Consider the following 15,849-nt stretch of genomic DNA (forward strand, 5'->3'; position numbering starts at 1 on the left):
ATAACAGACACTTTTTAAAGTCATTCAGTGCTGTTCTCCTTAATCTGGCCCATTTCTGCCTCTTAAGGATATACCTTCTAGCTGCTCCTTGCTTTCCAGAGAAGGGGACATAGGGGCTCATAAATAGGGTTAAGAGTTTATAGCCAAAGACCGGCCAAAGGTGTGGGGAATGAAAAACTCAGTAAACATTCTTGGGGTGCTCAGTGACCAAAAATACACCATAGACAGCGCACTGAAGTAGGCTTAACGCATAAGAGGCTGCTCGGTCGGAGGAACCTAAAAACTCTGTGCTGTACTTTCCGTCCTTAATTAAGGGCAACGCTGGCAACAGGGCTGGTGAACCTCCACCGGCCCTCTCTGCGTAGGTTTAGAATGTTTGGGAAGAGAAGCGTTGATAGAGGTCCCTGGCATTTTTATCCCTCTTTGAAAGGACTGCTTTAGAAGTCACATGGTGATGGGGGGCGTGATACACTAATTTAAGTGTCTGCTCCCCACTCCAATCCTATGTGAATTCACACTGGAATTTGAAATGAAGCAGTTACAGAAGCCTGCTTCTTAGCTCAGTGGCTCAGCATTTATCAGCGTGAAGACCTAGGAGGATGAAAGGATTCAGAGTGACAAGTGCTTGGGGACATAAATATCTTCTAGTTAACCACGTTCTCTGAATACAGGAGGGGAATGGCTGCAAACTGATGGGGCACCCAAATGTAACAGGACTGGGTAGGAGGCAATCATTACAAAAGCAGCAAGAAAAAAACGATTTAAAAAGATTCTTCCCCCCAGCTACCCTTCTCATGTGTCCCAATCCCACCGCAAAAATATAGAGGACTTAGAGAAAAAAGTTGATTTGTGAAGTTGGCCCTCTGCAAGAGATCTTCCTCATAACCAAGAAGAAGATGAATAACCTTCCTTTTCCAAAAAGCCTAGGAAAAACCCACACATATAATGAATTATTCACAAAGGCTGAACCTAAAAATGAGAGGGAGAAATATAGAAAGATGAAAAGGGCGGAGGACTGGGCAGAAAGAGAAAGTGAAGAAAAGGACCTGGTCTCTCTCTCCCTGAATAAAAGGGTATTAATTACCGTCACGTATAGGTTCCCCCTTTTAATGTCTTAGTGGTCAGTGATAAACAAAATTAGATCAGCACAGTTGCCTCTGATGGGCTGGACCACATGCTGGCCTTGGGGAGCTGCAGCCTCCCAGGCAGCCCTGCGGATGACAGGAGGGAGGCTACTGATGACATGATAGAACACAGAGAGCCAGAGTCTGCAAGAGTTCTCATAGTTTTGCACATCTTGACTGCATTTTATTTCAACTAAGAATATGAAAATGGAAAGAAACCAGATGTTCCTATAAAGAGGGGGAAATGCAGCAGAGTTTGAGGGGGGGAAAAAACACCTACATTTTGTATAGCAGCAGCTAAAAAGAGATAAGCAATTCTGGATCGAGCTACTAATCCCAGAGTCTAGATCTTTCAAAAGAAGATAAAAAGAAGGCCTGGTTTGTGACCACCTAGAGGGGTGGGATAGGGAGGGTGGGAGGGAGGGAGATGCAAGAGGGAAGAGATATGGGAACATATGTATATGTATAACTGATTCATTTTCTTATAAAGCAGAAACTAACACACCATTGTAAAGCAATTATACTCCAATAAAGATGTTTTAAAAAAAAAGAAGGCCTGTTCTCGTTATTTTCTTCCTCCTCCTCCTTTAATTCATAGTGTGCCCTGCACCTAGCACAGGGAAAGCAAGTGGAGAGAAGTGGGGAAATAATGACATGCAAACCAACAGACAACACTATCACATCCAAGATATTTTTGTCTCCATCCTCAAGTCATTTCATTTCTGTCAAACTCCTTCACTCCAACTAGCATTCCAGGCTGCATCCCAATTACAACTGGTCCCCAGGACAAGTCCTAGCCTGGTTTCTGGAAGAAACATTTCTCACACCTTACTTCAAGGGCAAAGCCACTAGGCAACATGGAGATTGTCCTGGGAGACTCAGAAAATGAAGACCTTTATCCCGCAGCATCAGTGCCAGTTACAGTCGCTATCTGTTTCACTGCCTCTGTGCCCAGGTACACAGAAGATGTGAAGACTTTCTGCATTATCTGATCACAGGATATAATTACAGACTTCGTTCTTGTTAGCTGCCACCCTCTGCCCTAATCAAGGTGCTCTGACTCATGAGCCATTAGAGTTACATCAAACCTGAAATTCCTGCCAGGATTACTATCTTTCACAGTGCAGTATATTTATAGGCAACAGAACAGGAGAAAAGTATATGCCATAATGGGAGATTGGGGAACTAAAGCTTTCAGTAATCTTCAGCAAAATCCTCCAAAAATAATGGATAATTGACAACGGGAAATTCTCCACAACAAAGCACATAACCTCTGACTCAAAGCCAGAGCCCTTTGGGGCTATAAAGAAATTCTCTGAAATAAGAAATCACGAATGAGTATCCACAGGTTCATTATAATGAGCTTCATCAGCTCAGTGGCTACAAACACATTTGATCTTCCTACTTTAAACCATGTTCATTTCCACATGAAACATGTGCTCCCCTGCTGAGATAACCCACACCGTCAGTGGGGGAGAAATCTCCCACTGCCCCTCGATGGCACAAAGTCAGACATGCCATTCCTTCCCTTCATCCTCTAACCTGGAAAAGTGCAAACGCGTGGGGAACATCTCACCAACCATGAGGGAGACCCTTTAGGTCCACAGGGCAACTGGGCCTGGGCACAGAAGGGTTAGAGCCAATAAGCTTATGACACAGTGAATGCGGGGTGACATTCACAGCAGCCGATTCCCTGAGAAAAAGAGAACCCTTCTGTTAGATCTATTAGATGAGCAAAAAAGAAAAAGAGGAATCATATAAAATGTAATACCACATTTTAAATCAGATTAGCATTTTCAGAAAGGTTATGGCACCCACTGCAGAAGAGATTGCCATAAGAAAATAAAATTATCTCCCTGTGCAGATGTAGCTTCCAAGAAAAATGAAACACATTCAGAGTGGGCTGTTGACTTGCCACCATTTTTCTTGCCAAATCTAGGTTATCCTATGCATTTCTTCCCATAAGAACGAGATCTGCCCTGTTAATAACTGGACGAGGTTATCACCACCCCCAACCAAGTCAGAGAGTGGCAAGTCTCAATTAAATCATTCCTTCTGTTTAACTGATCTTTTCAGGCTAATCTTATTAAAGACCAGTATTACGTGGTGTTCAGAGACCACTAACACAGCACACAGAAGTACATATTATCCCCCTAGTTCTACAGTGACTTTTTGCAGCCAAGAAAAGATGTATACATCTCAAAAAGTGTACTACATGAATAATCAAAATCCTCAAGCACGTTGCATATGAACATGACAGTTCAAAACAGGTCTTGACATGCGTCCTGAACCTTCCTTTCTGTGAAAATCTGGCCCTTACGTAGAGCACAGAAGTACTTGCCAGGCGTGAACAGGCATACTGAGCACCTGAGGATCTCATTAAAATGCAGATTCTGATTTAGTAAATCTGAAGTGTGGCTCAGGATTCTGAATTTTTTTTAATGGAAGTATAATTGATTTACAATATTATATTAGTTTCAGGTGCACAACATAGTGATTTGATATTTTTATAGATTACATGCCATACAAAGTTATTATAAAACATAGACTATAGTCCCTGTGCTGTACGTTACATCCCTGTGACTTGTTCATACTATAACTGCTGGTTTGTACCTCTTAAGCCCCTTCACCTACTTTGCCCCTCCCCCTGCCCCTCTCCCTTGTGGAAACCACTGGTTTCTTCTCTGTACCTGGGATCCTGAATGTTTAACAAGCCTCCAGGTGATGCTGGTCTTTGCTGTCTGTGGGAGACAAAAGCCTAGAAGACTTCGTTCACCTAGAACTAAGATCCCTCCCTTCTGGTATGCTGAAATTTCTGAAGGACTCTATTAATAATAATAATAGCTAGTGTTTGCAGGGAATTAGGCGGTGTTCTAGGAACCTGACATATATTAATTCATTTAATTCTCCCAGTAACTCATTATTACCATCCTTATTTTACAGATAAGGAAACTGAGTCACAGAGAAATGAAGTAACTTTTCAAGGTCACAGAGCTGGTGAAGGAACTGAGATTTGAACCCAGACAGCTTAGCTCCCAAGCTTTACTGGTAACCAGTGCTCACACTGACTCCCAGTAAGAAAAAGGAATATAATTCCAGAAAGGAATTAGAAAAGAAGAGAGGTGAGACTAGGAACTGATATGCGGTATTAGAGCAAACGCAGAACCCACAGAAGCGCAATGTGTCCACATGGCCACCACCAGAGGGAATATATATTAGTCAATTACACTGTACAGCCAGGAATAAACAGCAAACATGGTGTGTTTTAAATTTGCGAACAGGTCTCCACTACACACCTTAGCAGATGCTCTCCAAACACTAACAGCCTACATGCTGTGGAAGCACTGTGAAACTTCCAACTATGGGGATGGAAGAGACCACTGGGACGGGGCTCAAGGCCAAGGCACTGAGTAGGATGCCGAAATCAACTCCCTAGTCTCTCCTTTGAGTCTCTTTGGTGCATTCTGGCCGAAGACAAGGAAAGAGCGCAGTGAAACCCACAGTCGCACCTTGCGCCGCTCGCAACTCCTGCTATTCTAGGCGGCGTTTTTGCAGCGGAAGAGAAAACGTGAAAAGCGGCGAACGCGTGGTGTAGGAAACGTGCTTAATTTCCCCTCCCGGGAGCCTGAGCCCGGCCGGAAGTGCCCGAGGTGCTGAACCCCGGGGACGGTGGCGCCCAGGCCGCGGGGCAGTTTCGGTGGCGCTGTCCGAGGTACCAACGCTGGCTGCGGGCACACTCTGCCACCCGCGCGGCGGCTGGGCGGCTTTGTCTACCGCCGGGAAACGGGAGGGCGCCTGTCTAGGTAAACAGGCCCCTAAGAGAGGCAGCACCTGGTGGGTGGGAAATTTTAGAGAATTGTAGAAGATGGGCGGGCGGGGAAGGGGGTGCCGCTGAAGAAATCTCTAGGGACCTGACTAGAGCAGTGTTCGCAGCCGCAGCACGAAAACACAAAGAGAGCCGTCGCTTTGTGCAGCTCACCGGCAGGCGGGACTGCAGGGACCGGACCCTTCCCCCTCCCCAGGCCCCCTCACCCTAGGTAGGTTTAACTCTGGTACTGTTTGGCCCCAGGACCATTCTGTGCGGGTAGGAGAGGGAGGGGAGTGCAGGGAGAAGGGGAGAAGAAGCCCAGCCAGCGGGGGCTGTGGGAGGGTTCGAGCAGCAGCAGGAAGAATATCTGCCTAGAGATGCTCCTCCGTTTCTAATGAGGGGTACTGCCTAGAAGCACCACGAGCCAGCCAATCGCCATGCTGCTGAGGCAGGGAACTAGGGAGGAAAGAGGGGAAGGCCAGAGACGAGGGTGGGAGTAGCAGGGAGATGCCCAGACCCCGAGGGGAGTGAGCCACGAGCCTCGCTGCTACTAGAGACCCAACGTGGCTCCAGCTGTCTCCCTGCTGCACACCTGGAGGGTGGGGGAGGGGAGGAGGGAGGATGGGGAAGAAGAGGAGTGGCCTCTTTCGCAGGTGCATCCCTCCCAAGAAATCCCTCTCCACAAGCATCAAAGTCCCATGTCTCCAAGCCTACCCCCACGTATAACACCATCCCACGGGCTTGCTCCCTACTCATCCCCCTCACCATCCAGCAACCCCCAATTCCTAGAGACCTTGCCAGACGCCCATATTCTTAGTGAAGAAAGAGGCAGTGAGATGCCTAATCAGCAGCCCACATTTGGCGCACTTCATTAAACCTGCAAAGAACCTCTCTCTATGCCCGTTCACCCTGACACCGTTACCATCAGAGATTCCCCCCACCAGCTCTTTGTGGAGAGCAGTTCCTCTGGAACTAGGGAGAGACAGACTGCGTGCACACCTCTGGGCTCAGCTGATGCAGCACCCCGCTGATGCATTCAGGCCCAGCAGATCTGCCTGGATCCTGGGCACTAGGAGAGCGCTCAGCTGATGAAGCATTAAGAGGCAGGAGTTCCCAACCCAGGACTAAGGAAAGGATGGGCCCTGATGAGCTGCTCTTCCATGGCTGAGAAGAGAGCCCGAACTCTGCGTTGTCTGGGCTGTGTCATTAGAGATTGCCTCCCCTGACACACTCATTCACTCCACTTCCACTGGAACTTAAACTCAGTCCCCAGCAGAGTTAGCTGGGTCCCAAGCCAAACGCCTGCGTTATTTATCCATTTGTCAACTTGTCTACAGGGTTTTGGTTCAGAGCTCTTGAAGCTTCTGAACTGATAAATCCCCTCATGGAGTCTTGACTTTCCTACAAGCTGATAGTGTAGGTGTCTTCCCGGCTGGTGGGGATGGGGGCAAAGGGGATGGCTTAAAGGGAGGGAAAAGGGGGGCTGAGTATGAAAGAAAACCCAGAGATTAGGGGCAACCCATTCTATGCAGCTTGTGAAGGGACTAGGGGGCTGAGAATCGAATAAAGCCCAGGCACGAAAGGGGCAGACACCACAACACCACGCACCCAGGGATGCTGGAGACTTCCACGTAGGAAATATCAAAAACCAAAAGTCTTACCTTGCAAAACACTAGTGCCCACATCGGTTTCTACAGCACCAAGCTTGCCTCTTAGGTGCACCAAAGTACAGAGTGCACTTCAGCAGAGGCAAATCGGCACCAGGAAAGGCATGGGGGTGCAAACTCCATGCTACGTTTCCCCCCTTACCCGAAGAAATGCAAAGGGGGGAGAGGGGAGCGATGGTGGGCAAGAAAGGATATGGCCAATCGATGAGCTTCTTGGCGTATTTCCTGACAATGTTATCTTCTCCGAAGATGAACAGGGATCTGTTGACGGTGAAACAGTTCTGCCGGACGGGAATGGGGTTGTACAAAGCCATAGTCCGCGCCCTCTGCGCTTTCGACTGCTTGTAGGCGGCCGCCGGCCCGGAGGCCGGCACGGGGGTTCCTTGCCGGTTCCTGCTCTGGTCCGAATCTCCATCTCCCGACCCCGGCCTGCCGACCACCGCCTCCCCGAAGCGAGCCATCCTGAAGTTTAAACAGACAGAATACACACAAAGGTGATCGTGGCCGAACACCCGCACACAGCAACAAGCAGAAAGACACACGGAGTCTCAGAGCCGCATCCAGACGGACACGGGGACCACCGCCTCCGGGGAGCCTCGCGAGCTCTTCGGAAAGGCGGCAGCAGCAACCCCGCCGCTCTGAACTGTTGAATCTAAATACAACCTCTGCGAAGCTCCATTCCTCAAGGAGGAAAAAAAGGGGGGAAGAGCTTGGGTGTGCTCAGTTTCTGGAGGCAATTTTTTTTTTTTTTTCAAAATGCCAGTGTGTGGTGGCGTTCAGGGACTGGAGAGGAGACGGGTGGAGTAGGCTGCTCTTCAAACATAGCTCCTCTTCTGGCAGACGCACCACCTAGTTCTGGGAGAGAGGCAGGCACCGGCCCGCTAGGTAACAGTTTGGTAATTTATTGGTGGGGGGAGGGGAAAAATGAAAACAAAAGAACTTTTCAAGAAAAAAAAAAGACAAGGACGAGGTTATGGTGACATGCTTTATAACGCCAGCCCCCGCAAGTCCATCTGAGAAATCCCACAGCCAAGACTTGGCTCTTTAAATCTGCCAGCACAGACGCATCCAAAGGTTGAGAGACAGAAAGGGAGAGAGGGGGGAGAGCGGTATTGAGGTTGCTGCGTAAACCGCAACGCCCAAAATATCAAAATAAGAAGTCGATCCAACCGGAGAGGGACAAATGACTTCAAAGCTCCTGCGCTTGGGAGAGAAGTTGAGCAGCATCCAGAGAGCCGCGAAGCCCGAGTGCCAGCATCCGCCCGGAGCGCTCGCCGCCGCCGCCGCCGCCGCCTCCCCGGATCAGCATGCAACAGCGATCCGCGGCTGCGCCGGTGAGAGGGCGGGAGAGCGGGAGCGAGCGAGCGGGCGGGCGAGCGAGCACTTGGGCGAGGGAGGAACAGGTTGCAGCTGAGCCCAGCGGTAGCCTGGCACGGGAGTTGTCCAAGGACCGAACTTGCTCACTACCGACTCAGTCTTCCTCTTCCACCCTGGCAGCCCCACTCCGAGGAGCAGAGGAGAAGAAGCACGAGGCCAGGAGGGGGAGAGCGAGCGGAGCGCAGAGGCGCAGTCAGGCGCGTACTGAAGAGCCAGGAGAAGCGGGGGCGGGCCTGGCGAGCTAGGGCGGGGCGGGGATGGAGCCGGAAGGACCCGGCCAACCGCTGCAGGAGGTTCCTGGGACCCGAGGCTGGCTTGGGCTACTGATCGATGTAGCCAGAGGGTAGCGGGCCCCCTCTGCAAAGATCCAGGCAAGAATCGCCTTTCCCCAAGTACTGCTGAGAGGAGACAGCCTGGCGCAGCTGGCGGCGCGGCGGAGTCTCCGCCTGAGAGCCGAGGCCTGGCGGGGGCGCACACGCACGCGCGCACGCTCTCGCGCCTCCTGTCCCCGCCGAGAGGCGCCCGCCGGGGCTGTGCCCCGCGCAGTGACCGGCGCGCCGCCGCCCTAGCCGGGAGTCGAAGCCTTTGCGCTCTACGCGCCCTGCGCCGGGGCCGGGTCGCCGCGCCTCCGCACCTCCCAGGCTCCGAGAGCGCTGCCCCAGGGTTTCCGCAGAGAAGGCAGCACCCTCTTCTGCCCATGTCCCCACTTAGCAGCCTGGAGGTCCCACGAGGGACGCTAGGACCTCTGGGGGCTCCGCACTCTGGTGTTGGAGCCAGCTCTGGCGGGAGCTTCTGCACCCCGCCCCTCTCTAAAAGCGATCTGGGACGACCTCTTGGGTTTGGCTCTAATAGAGCCCTGTATCTCTGGGATACTGAGTTCCGAGGTAGTGAGTTCTAGGCTAAAACTACCTTCTCAAACAGGGAGATCCTCCCACCCCTATCTTTTACTCCCAAGTCCTCTCCACTGACTTCCTCAAACACACCCCAAGAATGAAGAAAAAATAGAATTAGCGTCTGAGCTGCAGAAGCGGGAATGGTGGACTTCACGCCCCAGAGAACGAGTCCCTGGGTTTAGCAACCAAGCCCTTCCGCACAGGTGAGTCAGTGGTTTGAACTGAAGATAGGTACCAGCTGCCCCCCTGCTTTGGCTTGAACGCACAGCCCTATCCAAATCCTCCCCACCTGAGCCATGGAAGAGACGGGGTGGGGGTGGGGGTGGGGGTGGGGTGGGGACAGAGGAAGGAAACAAAGACTGACCATAGCCCGGAGGCTGGAAATCACGGGTGAGTGTGGATTCGCGGGTGTGGAAGGCAGTGTCTGTGTGTGAGAGTAACTGGTGAGAAGAGAGGTGACATCTGAGTGAGAGGCACGTGTGTTCCTCGGTGGATGTGTGTGTGTGCTGGACAAGGCCATGTGAGCACTGACACGGGTCTGCTGTGTGAGAATGTATGTGAGTGTGTGTCTGTGTGAAGGGAAAGTGTCTGGTGCTGGAAAACAAAAGGAATGGTCTCAACACGTCCTCCCCTAGCAGGCACTGCTGCCCTTGGGCATGGCGTGTTGACATTTTGATTCAGGAAGGCCCATTTTAAGCCAAATTACTATTCGAGGTGAGTCAGAGTATTTTGCTTTCCCATTACTGCCTTACTCAGTCCTTCTACCTACCTCAATTGGAGGGTCCTTTTCTGCCTGAACACCTAGTCAGAGTGAAAGGGAAGGCGATACTATGAACCCAAAGTCCCGTCAGCTGTCGGTCATTTAGAACCAGTCACAACTGGCTGTCTCAGTAGCCCTGTAAACCATACAGGAAGAGAAAAGACTTTCGGAAATTATCAAATCCATGCTTTCAGAGGTAGGACCCATAACCCAGAGCACAAAATTCATTCAAATCATTTGACAAATATTTCTGAGCCCTAGGCCCTGTTTTAGGAACTGAGAGCACAATCATGGACAAAATAGATGATGATAAAAATAAAGTATACGCTTCTGGGATTAAATTAGATTGTATAACTTTACTGGCTAGAATGCTAGATGGACCTCATTCTCATGCTGCAACTTCATCCCTCTGCTTCGTGTCCCGGCCTTTGCAGGCTAGAGGGTGGCATGCCTGTTAATTCTCAGAGGAAGCAGGGCTCACCAACCCATTACCTCCTGGAAGAAGTTCATGGAAGATCAGGAACCCTTGGCTTGTGTCTTCAATGTCACCTACTAAGCAGAGATCCAGTACTAATTCCTTTTGCTCTCTCTACAATGTCCTGTGTTCTCTGTTGCTGCTGTAATTCTACGGACCTAGAATTCCCAAGACAGGAGGTTATTCACGGAAACGTGAGGACCCACTGCAGTTGAGGCTTACCTTCCTACCTTCTCAGGAGGCAGGGATCACAAATGCATGTGTTGGGGATGATGTAAAGTGTGCTGGGGAGCATGAAAACCTCTGTAGGGGAGTTAAAAACTGGGAATTCCTAGAGGGTGGAGCCCAAGAGGACAAAGGCAAACGTGACGGCACAAATGGCTTTGGGAATGGACTTGGCCTGAGGACAGTAATGCTGGGAAGAAGGCACACTCTCATATTCACCCCCACCTGGCTGTCACAGCTCTTGAGCCCTTTGAGATCTGTGAACTTCTTTCATGCTTTCCGATGCCCCCATTCTCCCAGTCCCCAAAGGGCTACAATTTTAATGGCTGAACAATATCTTATGTGTCTTCAATAGTTTTCACTTTATGTAACTCTAACTCCAAACCTCTGAGGTCAGCCTGGCAACACATGTATTACAAGCCTGATGTGGTGAACGAATTAGAGTTTCAGAAATGTTAAGTAGTTTGTCCACATCTGATAAGAGGCAGATTTTAGACTTCTAACAGATCTTTCACTTGATGGCTTTTTCCAATACCCAGGCTAATTTCTCAGGGGCAGTAATAGTGTGATCCCAAATTGTTCAACATCAAGAGAACAAACTATGCAATCACGCTAAGCCTGTGGGAATGCTGGGCTTACCATCCTCAAATTGAATCTGATCAGTGGCCAAATGCTCCTGGGACCACGCTGGGAAGATGCTTAACTGGGAACACATCTACTGCCCTCAAGATCCGGGAGGATCCTTAGAAAAAACTTCAGATTAGGTCACTGCCGTAATGCTCTTTGTAAGGGGAACTTGCCATGTCCCTAGTTCCAGTGTCCTCTTAAAGACCCACAAATGGAAATATAAAAAATCAGCAATTGGGGCTTCCCTGGTGGCGCAGTGGTTGGGAGTCCGCCTGCTGATGCAGGGGACACGGGTTCGTGCCCTGGTCCGGGAAGATCCCACATGCCGCGGAGCGGCTGGGCCCGTGGGCCATGTCCGCTGGGCCTGCGCGTCCGGAGCTTGTGCTCCGCAACTGGCCACAGCAGTGAGAGGCCCGCGTACCGCAAAAAAAAAAAAAAAAAAAATCAGCAATTGGTCATAACTCTGATTGGAAACCGGTTTCCTAAAATCCCTTTCCAGCCCAGGAGGGAGAGCAGCCATATTTTCATGTTGTTAGAGCACCATCTACTGGTCATTTGTGAGCATATCTCTGTGAGCTCAGGTACTTGGCAGCCTAGCACCTCGGGTGCCACACCTCAGAGCCTAGACATTCCTAGACGTGAGCTCTTGTCACTAGCCCTCTACTCCTGTGGTACTTTGTTGAGGCCCAAGCCCCAAATTTCACCAACAATGCCATCAGCCATCTCACAGTACTTGAAACGTGCAGCCCCACACACTGGGCACGTGAGTACAAGGTACACACACATACATACACACACACACACACACACACACACACACACACACACACACACACACACACACACACACACACACACACACACACACACGAGTCAAGATGGTGCAGCCAGAAGGTCTACATGTTTTCCTGCAAGAAGTGACCTGAAAACTAGAAACCCAAAAGGATCCAAGGAAGCAAGTGAAAAACTTTCCTGGAGTATGAATCCCACGCAGATGGTCCAATTCCAAAGCATTAACCCGGCAACTCCTCTAATGGTGCCTCCAGGGCACCATTCAAAGTGCAAGCAAGAAAGAAGCTGACTGGTAGGGGGTCCCTCCAGCATCCTCTGGAAAAGGAAGGAAACAAGGTTGCCACGCTCCCCCCAGACCAGGCAGGCCATGGGAGTTTGTACCAAGATGGAGAGATGTGAGTGGCAAAGATGGAGAAGCACTTAGCCTATTTCCCTCATTCATAAGGCTCTTCCCAGATCTGTCAGGTCTTAGGCCATCTTCACAGGAGATTTCAGCCCACCACTGGGGAGTCTGCACACCTTCGCCTCATCTAAAGGTGTGTGCCCTCACACCAGCTCCACTCCCTCATCTCCCCCTACCCGGCCAGTTCCACTCAGATAGCTTATGCTTAAGTGATCAGGGCCCCTTTTGTTCTATTTTTCCCCTGTTGAGCCTTTCCAAGAAATAGACTCTTATGCAAAGCATTGCTCTAAGGAACATAATGCAGAGAGGATTTGGGATTGGGTTTTAAGAAGAAAAGTTGGCAGGAGACCATATGCAAATTCATAGCAGAGCAGAGGAGCATTATGGTGATGCAGACATCTTGGGAGTCTGGCGGCTTCCACAATACCTTACAGCCCTGACTTGGGTGAAAACATAACTTCACATCCTTATGTAATGTCTGTCCCTAGAACCGGCATTTCTCAAACCTATGCCTGAGAAACCGCACAGCTCCAACCCTCTATCAGCTAACTATAGATGTGCAAAGTTTGCTAAAAAATATTTTTTAAACCATTCATTTACGACAACTCAATATTTCCTGGGTGCCAACCGTGGTGATGTTATCTCACGGCATCTTTGCTGCAGGACTGTTGAGACACATTCTATTACCTGGGGCCCAGAGGTTCAGGGACGTGTCCAAGTGTACAGAGACAGGAAACAGCAGAACTGCATCTCCTGGTAACGAGGTCAGGATTCCTTACAATGTGTGACCACACTTAACATACTGCATGTCAGGATAATGTTTTCCTTGCTTAAGAGTCTGGTCACAGGCATGATCTTAGACCTTGGAGAAGTAAGCCATGACCTTGAGGCGGAGAGTCTCCCAGAGGGTTAAGTTTCTAAGAATGCCCATCACCTGTCCCACAGGGCTGTTATGAAGATTAAGTTAGTTAATATTTATCAAGCTCTTAGATCAGTACCTGGCACACAATAAGCGCCGCATAAGTGTTTGTTAACTACACTTTAGCTGTGACCACGGCACACACAGCAAACACCGCACATCTGACAGCTTTCTGCTTCTGAAAGCAGACTTCAGAAGTGCATCCCACGGGTGGCTGTGGTGTGTGCAGGATAGATGGAGGTGGAGAGAAGTGTAAGCGCCTGAGACTTAGAAAGACGAGGGAAAAGAGAAAAGAAAGCAAAATATTAGAGACCAGAGTCTGAAGACCCCAAAGGTCTTGATACCCGGGAGAGTCGTGCTTGTTTACTTCTTCGTTAATTCATAAACGCATTGAACAAATAAGCACTAACCCCTTTCAATGTGCCTGGCATTGTTCCCAGGGATTCTGAGTGTCAAGGATAAATTAGACACAGTCACGGCCCCTAAAAGCTTACGGTGTAAAAGAGGAGAAGGGGAAAACATCCTTATGAAGAACCCTAAGAGGAGGCAGAATGTGGCGGGCACCCTAAGAGAGCACGGGGTCTGGGGTGGAGGAAGAGCCGAGGAGGGAGGCGTCCCCTCGGGCTGGGGCTGGAGGCGGCTGGGAAAACAGAAGAATCAGTGGCACCCCCTGAAAGAGACAGCACTGGAGACCTTGAGAAGTGCTGGGGGACACAAGAGCCTGGGCGTGCAGGGGATGAAAGGTAGGGAATTCATTAAGCAGTCAGCATCTTTCATTTCTTTCAGTGTATCTAGGATCATAAACGGGTCTAGTATTACCACTTCAATCCTTTGTTTTCCATAAGATGAGGTCACTTTTCGGCCTGGACAAAAGTCAAACTTGAAAGACATTAACCCCTATTGGGAAAGTCATTTTGGAGGTTCAGTGTCTAGCCCCAGACAGCCAAGGATGCCTGCCCCATCCCTGTGCACCTCAGCTCCCACCCTCAGTGTCCAGCCCTGCTGTCCGGCCGAGGCAGGGGACGGCAGGACCACTCCGCAGAGCTCCAGCTCTGACCGACAGGGGTGAACCGAGGGTGCCTCGCCATCTAAGGGTGAGAACAACTGATGCAAACACGCCCATTCACCTGCCCCCTTGGCCTCTTGACTTGGAAAACAAAATACAGCCCACACATTGCAAAGCTTGCTCAGCCTGGGTGGGCTCGGGCTGATGCGTTCATTCAACAGAAAGAAAATGAGAGCCTTCACGTGGCGTCGTGCTGAGGATGAGAGGGCGCTGGGCTGCATCCTGCACTGACGGGCCGCTCTTGACCCACTCACTCCCCACGTTCCACTCTGGAAGAAGATGTCCCACCAGCAGGGAAAGCAGCAGCTCAGAGCCCAAACAGAGCCTCGAGGAGCCCTGCCGGTCCAATGAAGAGAACTCGCACCCACCCCGCCCACCAGGCTTGTCTCTCACAGGACTCTGGGTTGGAATCATCGCAGATTAAGCCACCACCTGTCCATCACCACACCCTTTCTCTCCCACTCTCTCCTCCGCTGAACAGCTGGTTACACCCACCTGGTATAAAATAATCAGAGTGAATAAGGCGTTCCCATATGATATGGACTTGAGGCCAGCTTTGAAACGTGCATCCGAGCAGACCATACTGGTTCTGCCCCTTCCCACCCCCAGAATTTGCACGAAGACCCCACTGACCTTGTATGGTCTTTGTTTTCCCCTCCTTCTCCTGGACCATCATGCAGGGTTTGGCACCACTGACCTCCCCTTCTTCTCAGAGGTCCGCCCCTTAGCATCCCAGTCTCCACCCCTCCCAGAATAAGAGTAAGAGAAGGACCCACCTCACTGCCCGGTCCTTCTCTTACTCCTCTTATTCCTGTCCCTTTATCGTGGGAGGCCCCATGGGTCTGTCCTCCACCCCTTGACCTTCTCTCTCTAACTTCTCTCCCTTTGGGGTCATGTCCTTACCCACAGTTTCAACTATCCTCTACTTCCACGTCTAGCCTCTATCCCGTACCTTTCACCTCATTTCCATAGCCAAATGCACAATTAAGTAATGGGTAACTCTGTACCGACTGGGCTACCCACCATCCTCTCAAACTCAATCTACTTGAAAGTGAATTCTTTATAATTCCTTCAAAGCAAGCTCCCCCTCCAAAAATGCCATTTTCTACCCAGGTGGCATCATTCTCCCTGTCAATCACTTGACTTCAGTGGCTCCTCACTGCCTAAAACATGGCCAAACTCCTTAGCCTGACAACTCAAGACAATCTGAATTCAACCTACCTTTCCAAGACCATCTCCCCGTGTACCAGAGCATTAACCAGACATAACACGTTGTGCCCATGCCTACCTCAAAACTCTTACTCACAGCACCTGCTTCGGACTGACCCAAGCACACGCTTCCTCTTTTCTGCTTCCCCAACTCCGAGGTATCCCTCAAGGTGTGTGGTTCAGTTCAATTCCGCCTCTGCCATGAAGACTTCCATAACCTCTCCAAGTCAATCTGTGATCTCTACCTCCTATAAACTCACAGAGCTTCTGTATTGCTCATCCGCAGTACCCTGTTTACTCACTGTCATTGTTGCCATGGATATAACTTCAACAGTACATGCCTATTTAAGTTTGCAGTTAGGTATGCCATGTCTCCTCCACTGTGGTATAAGCGTCTCAAGTACGGAAGACATATATTCTCCTTCATTATTACCTAGAGTGCCTGCATGATATTATCCTCATAGCAGGCCTTTACTAAACACACAGTCAATGAATGAATGATTG

The 15,849-nt window shown here is 50.1% G+C and overlaps 1 protein-coding gene across 1 annotated transcript in view; it reads right to left on the bottom strand.

Annotated features, from left to right (window-relative positions):
• Window positions 1-15,849, bottom strand: part of CACNA1E (calcium voltage-gated channel subunit alpha1 E) — a gene marked incomplete at its 5' end in the record, with an annotated part of 365,198 nt that overhangs the window by 289,455 nt on the left and 59,894 nt on the right. Inside the window, one exon of the mRNA XM_079916590.1 lies at window positions 6,795-7,061. Coding sequence (XP_079772716.1) covers window positions 6,795-7,061 — 267 coding nt within the window. The remainder of the gene's footprint in view (window positions 1-6,794; window positions 7,062-15,849) is intronic.

This window comes from Stenella coeruleoalba (genome assembly GCF_951394435.1).
Source record: "Stenella coeruleoalba genome assembly, chromosome: 1".
NCBI lineage: Eukaryota > Metazoa > Chordata > Mammalia > Artiodactyla > Delphinidae > Stenella > Stenella coeruleoalba.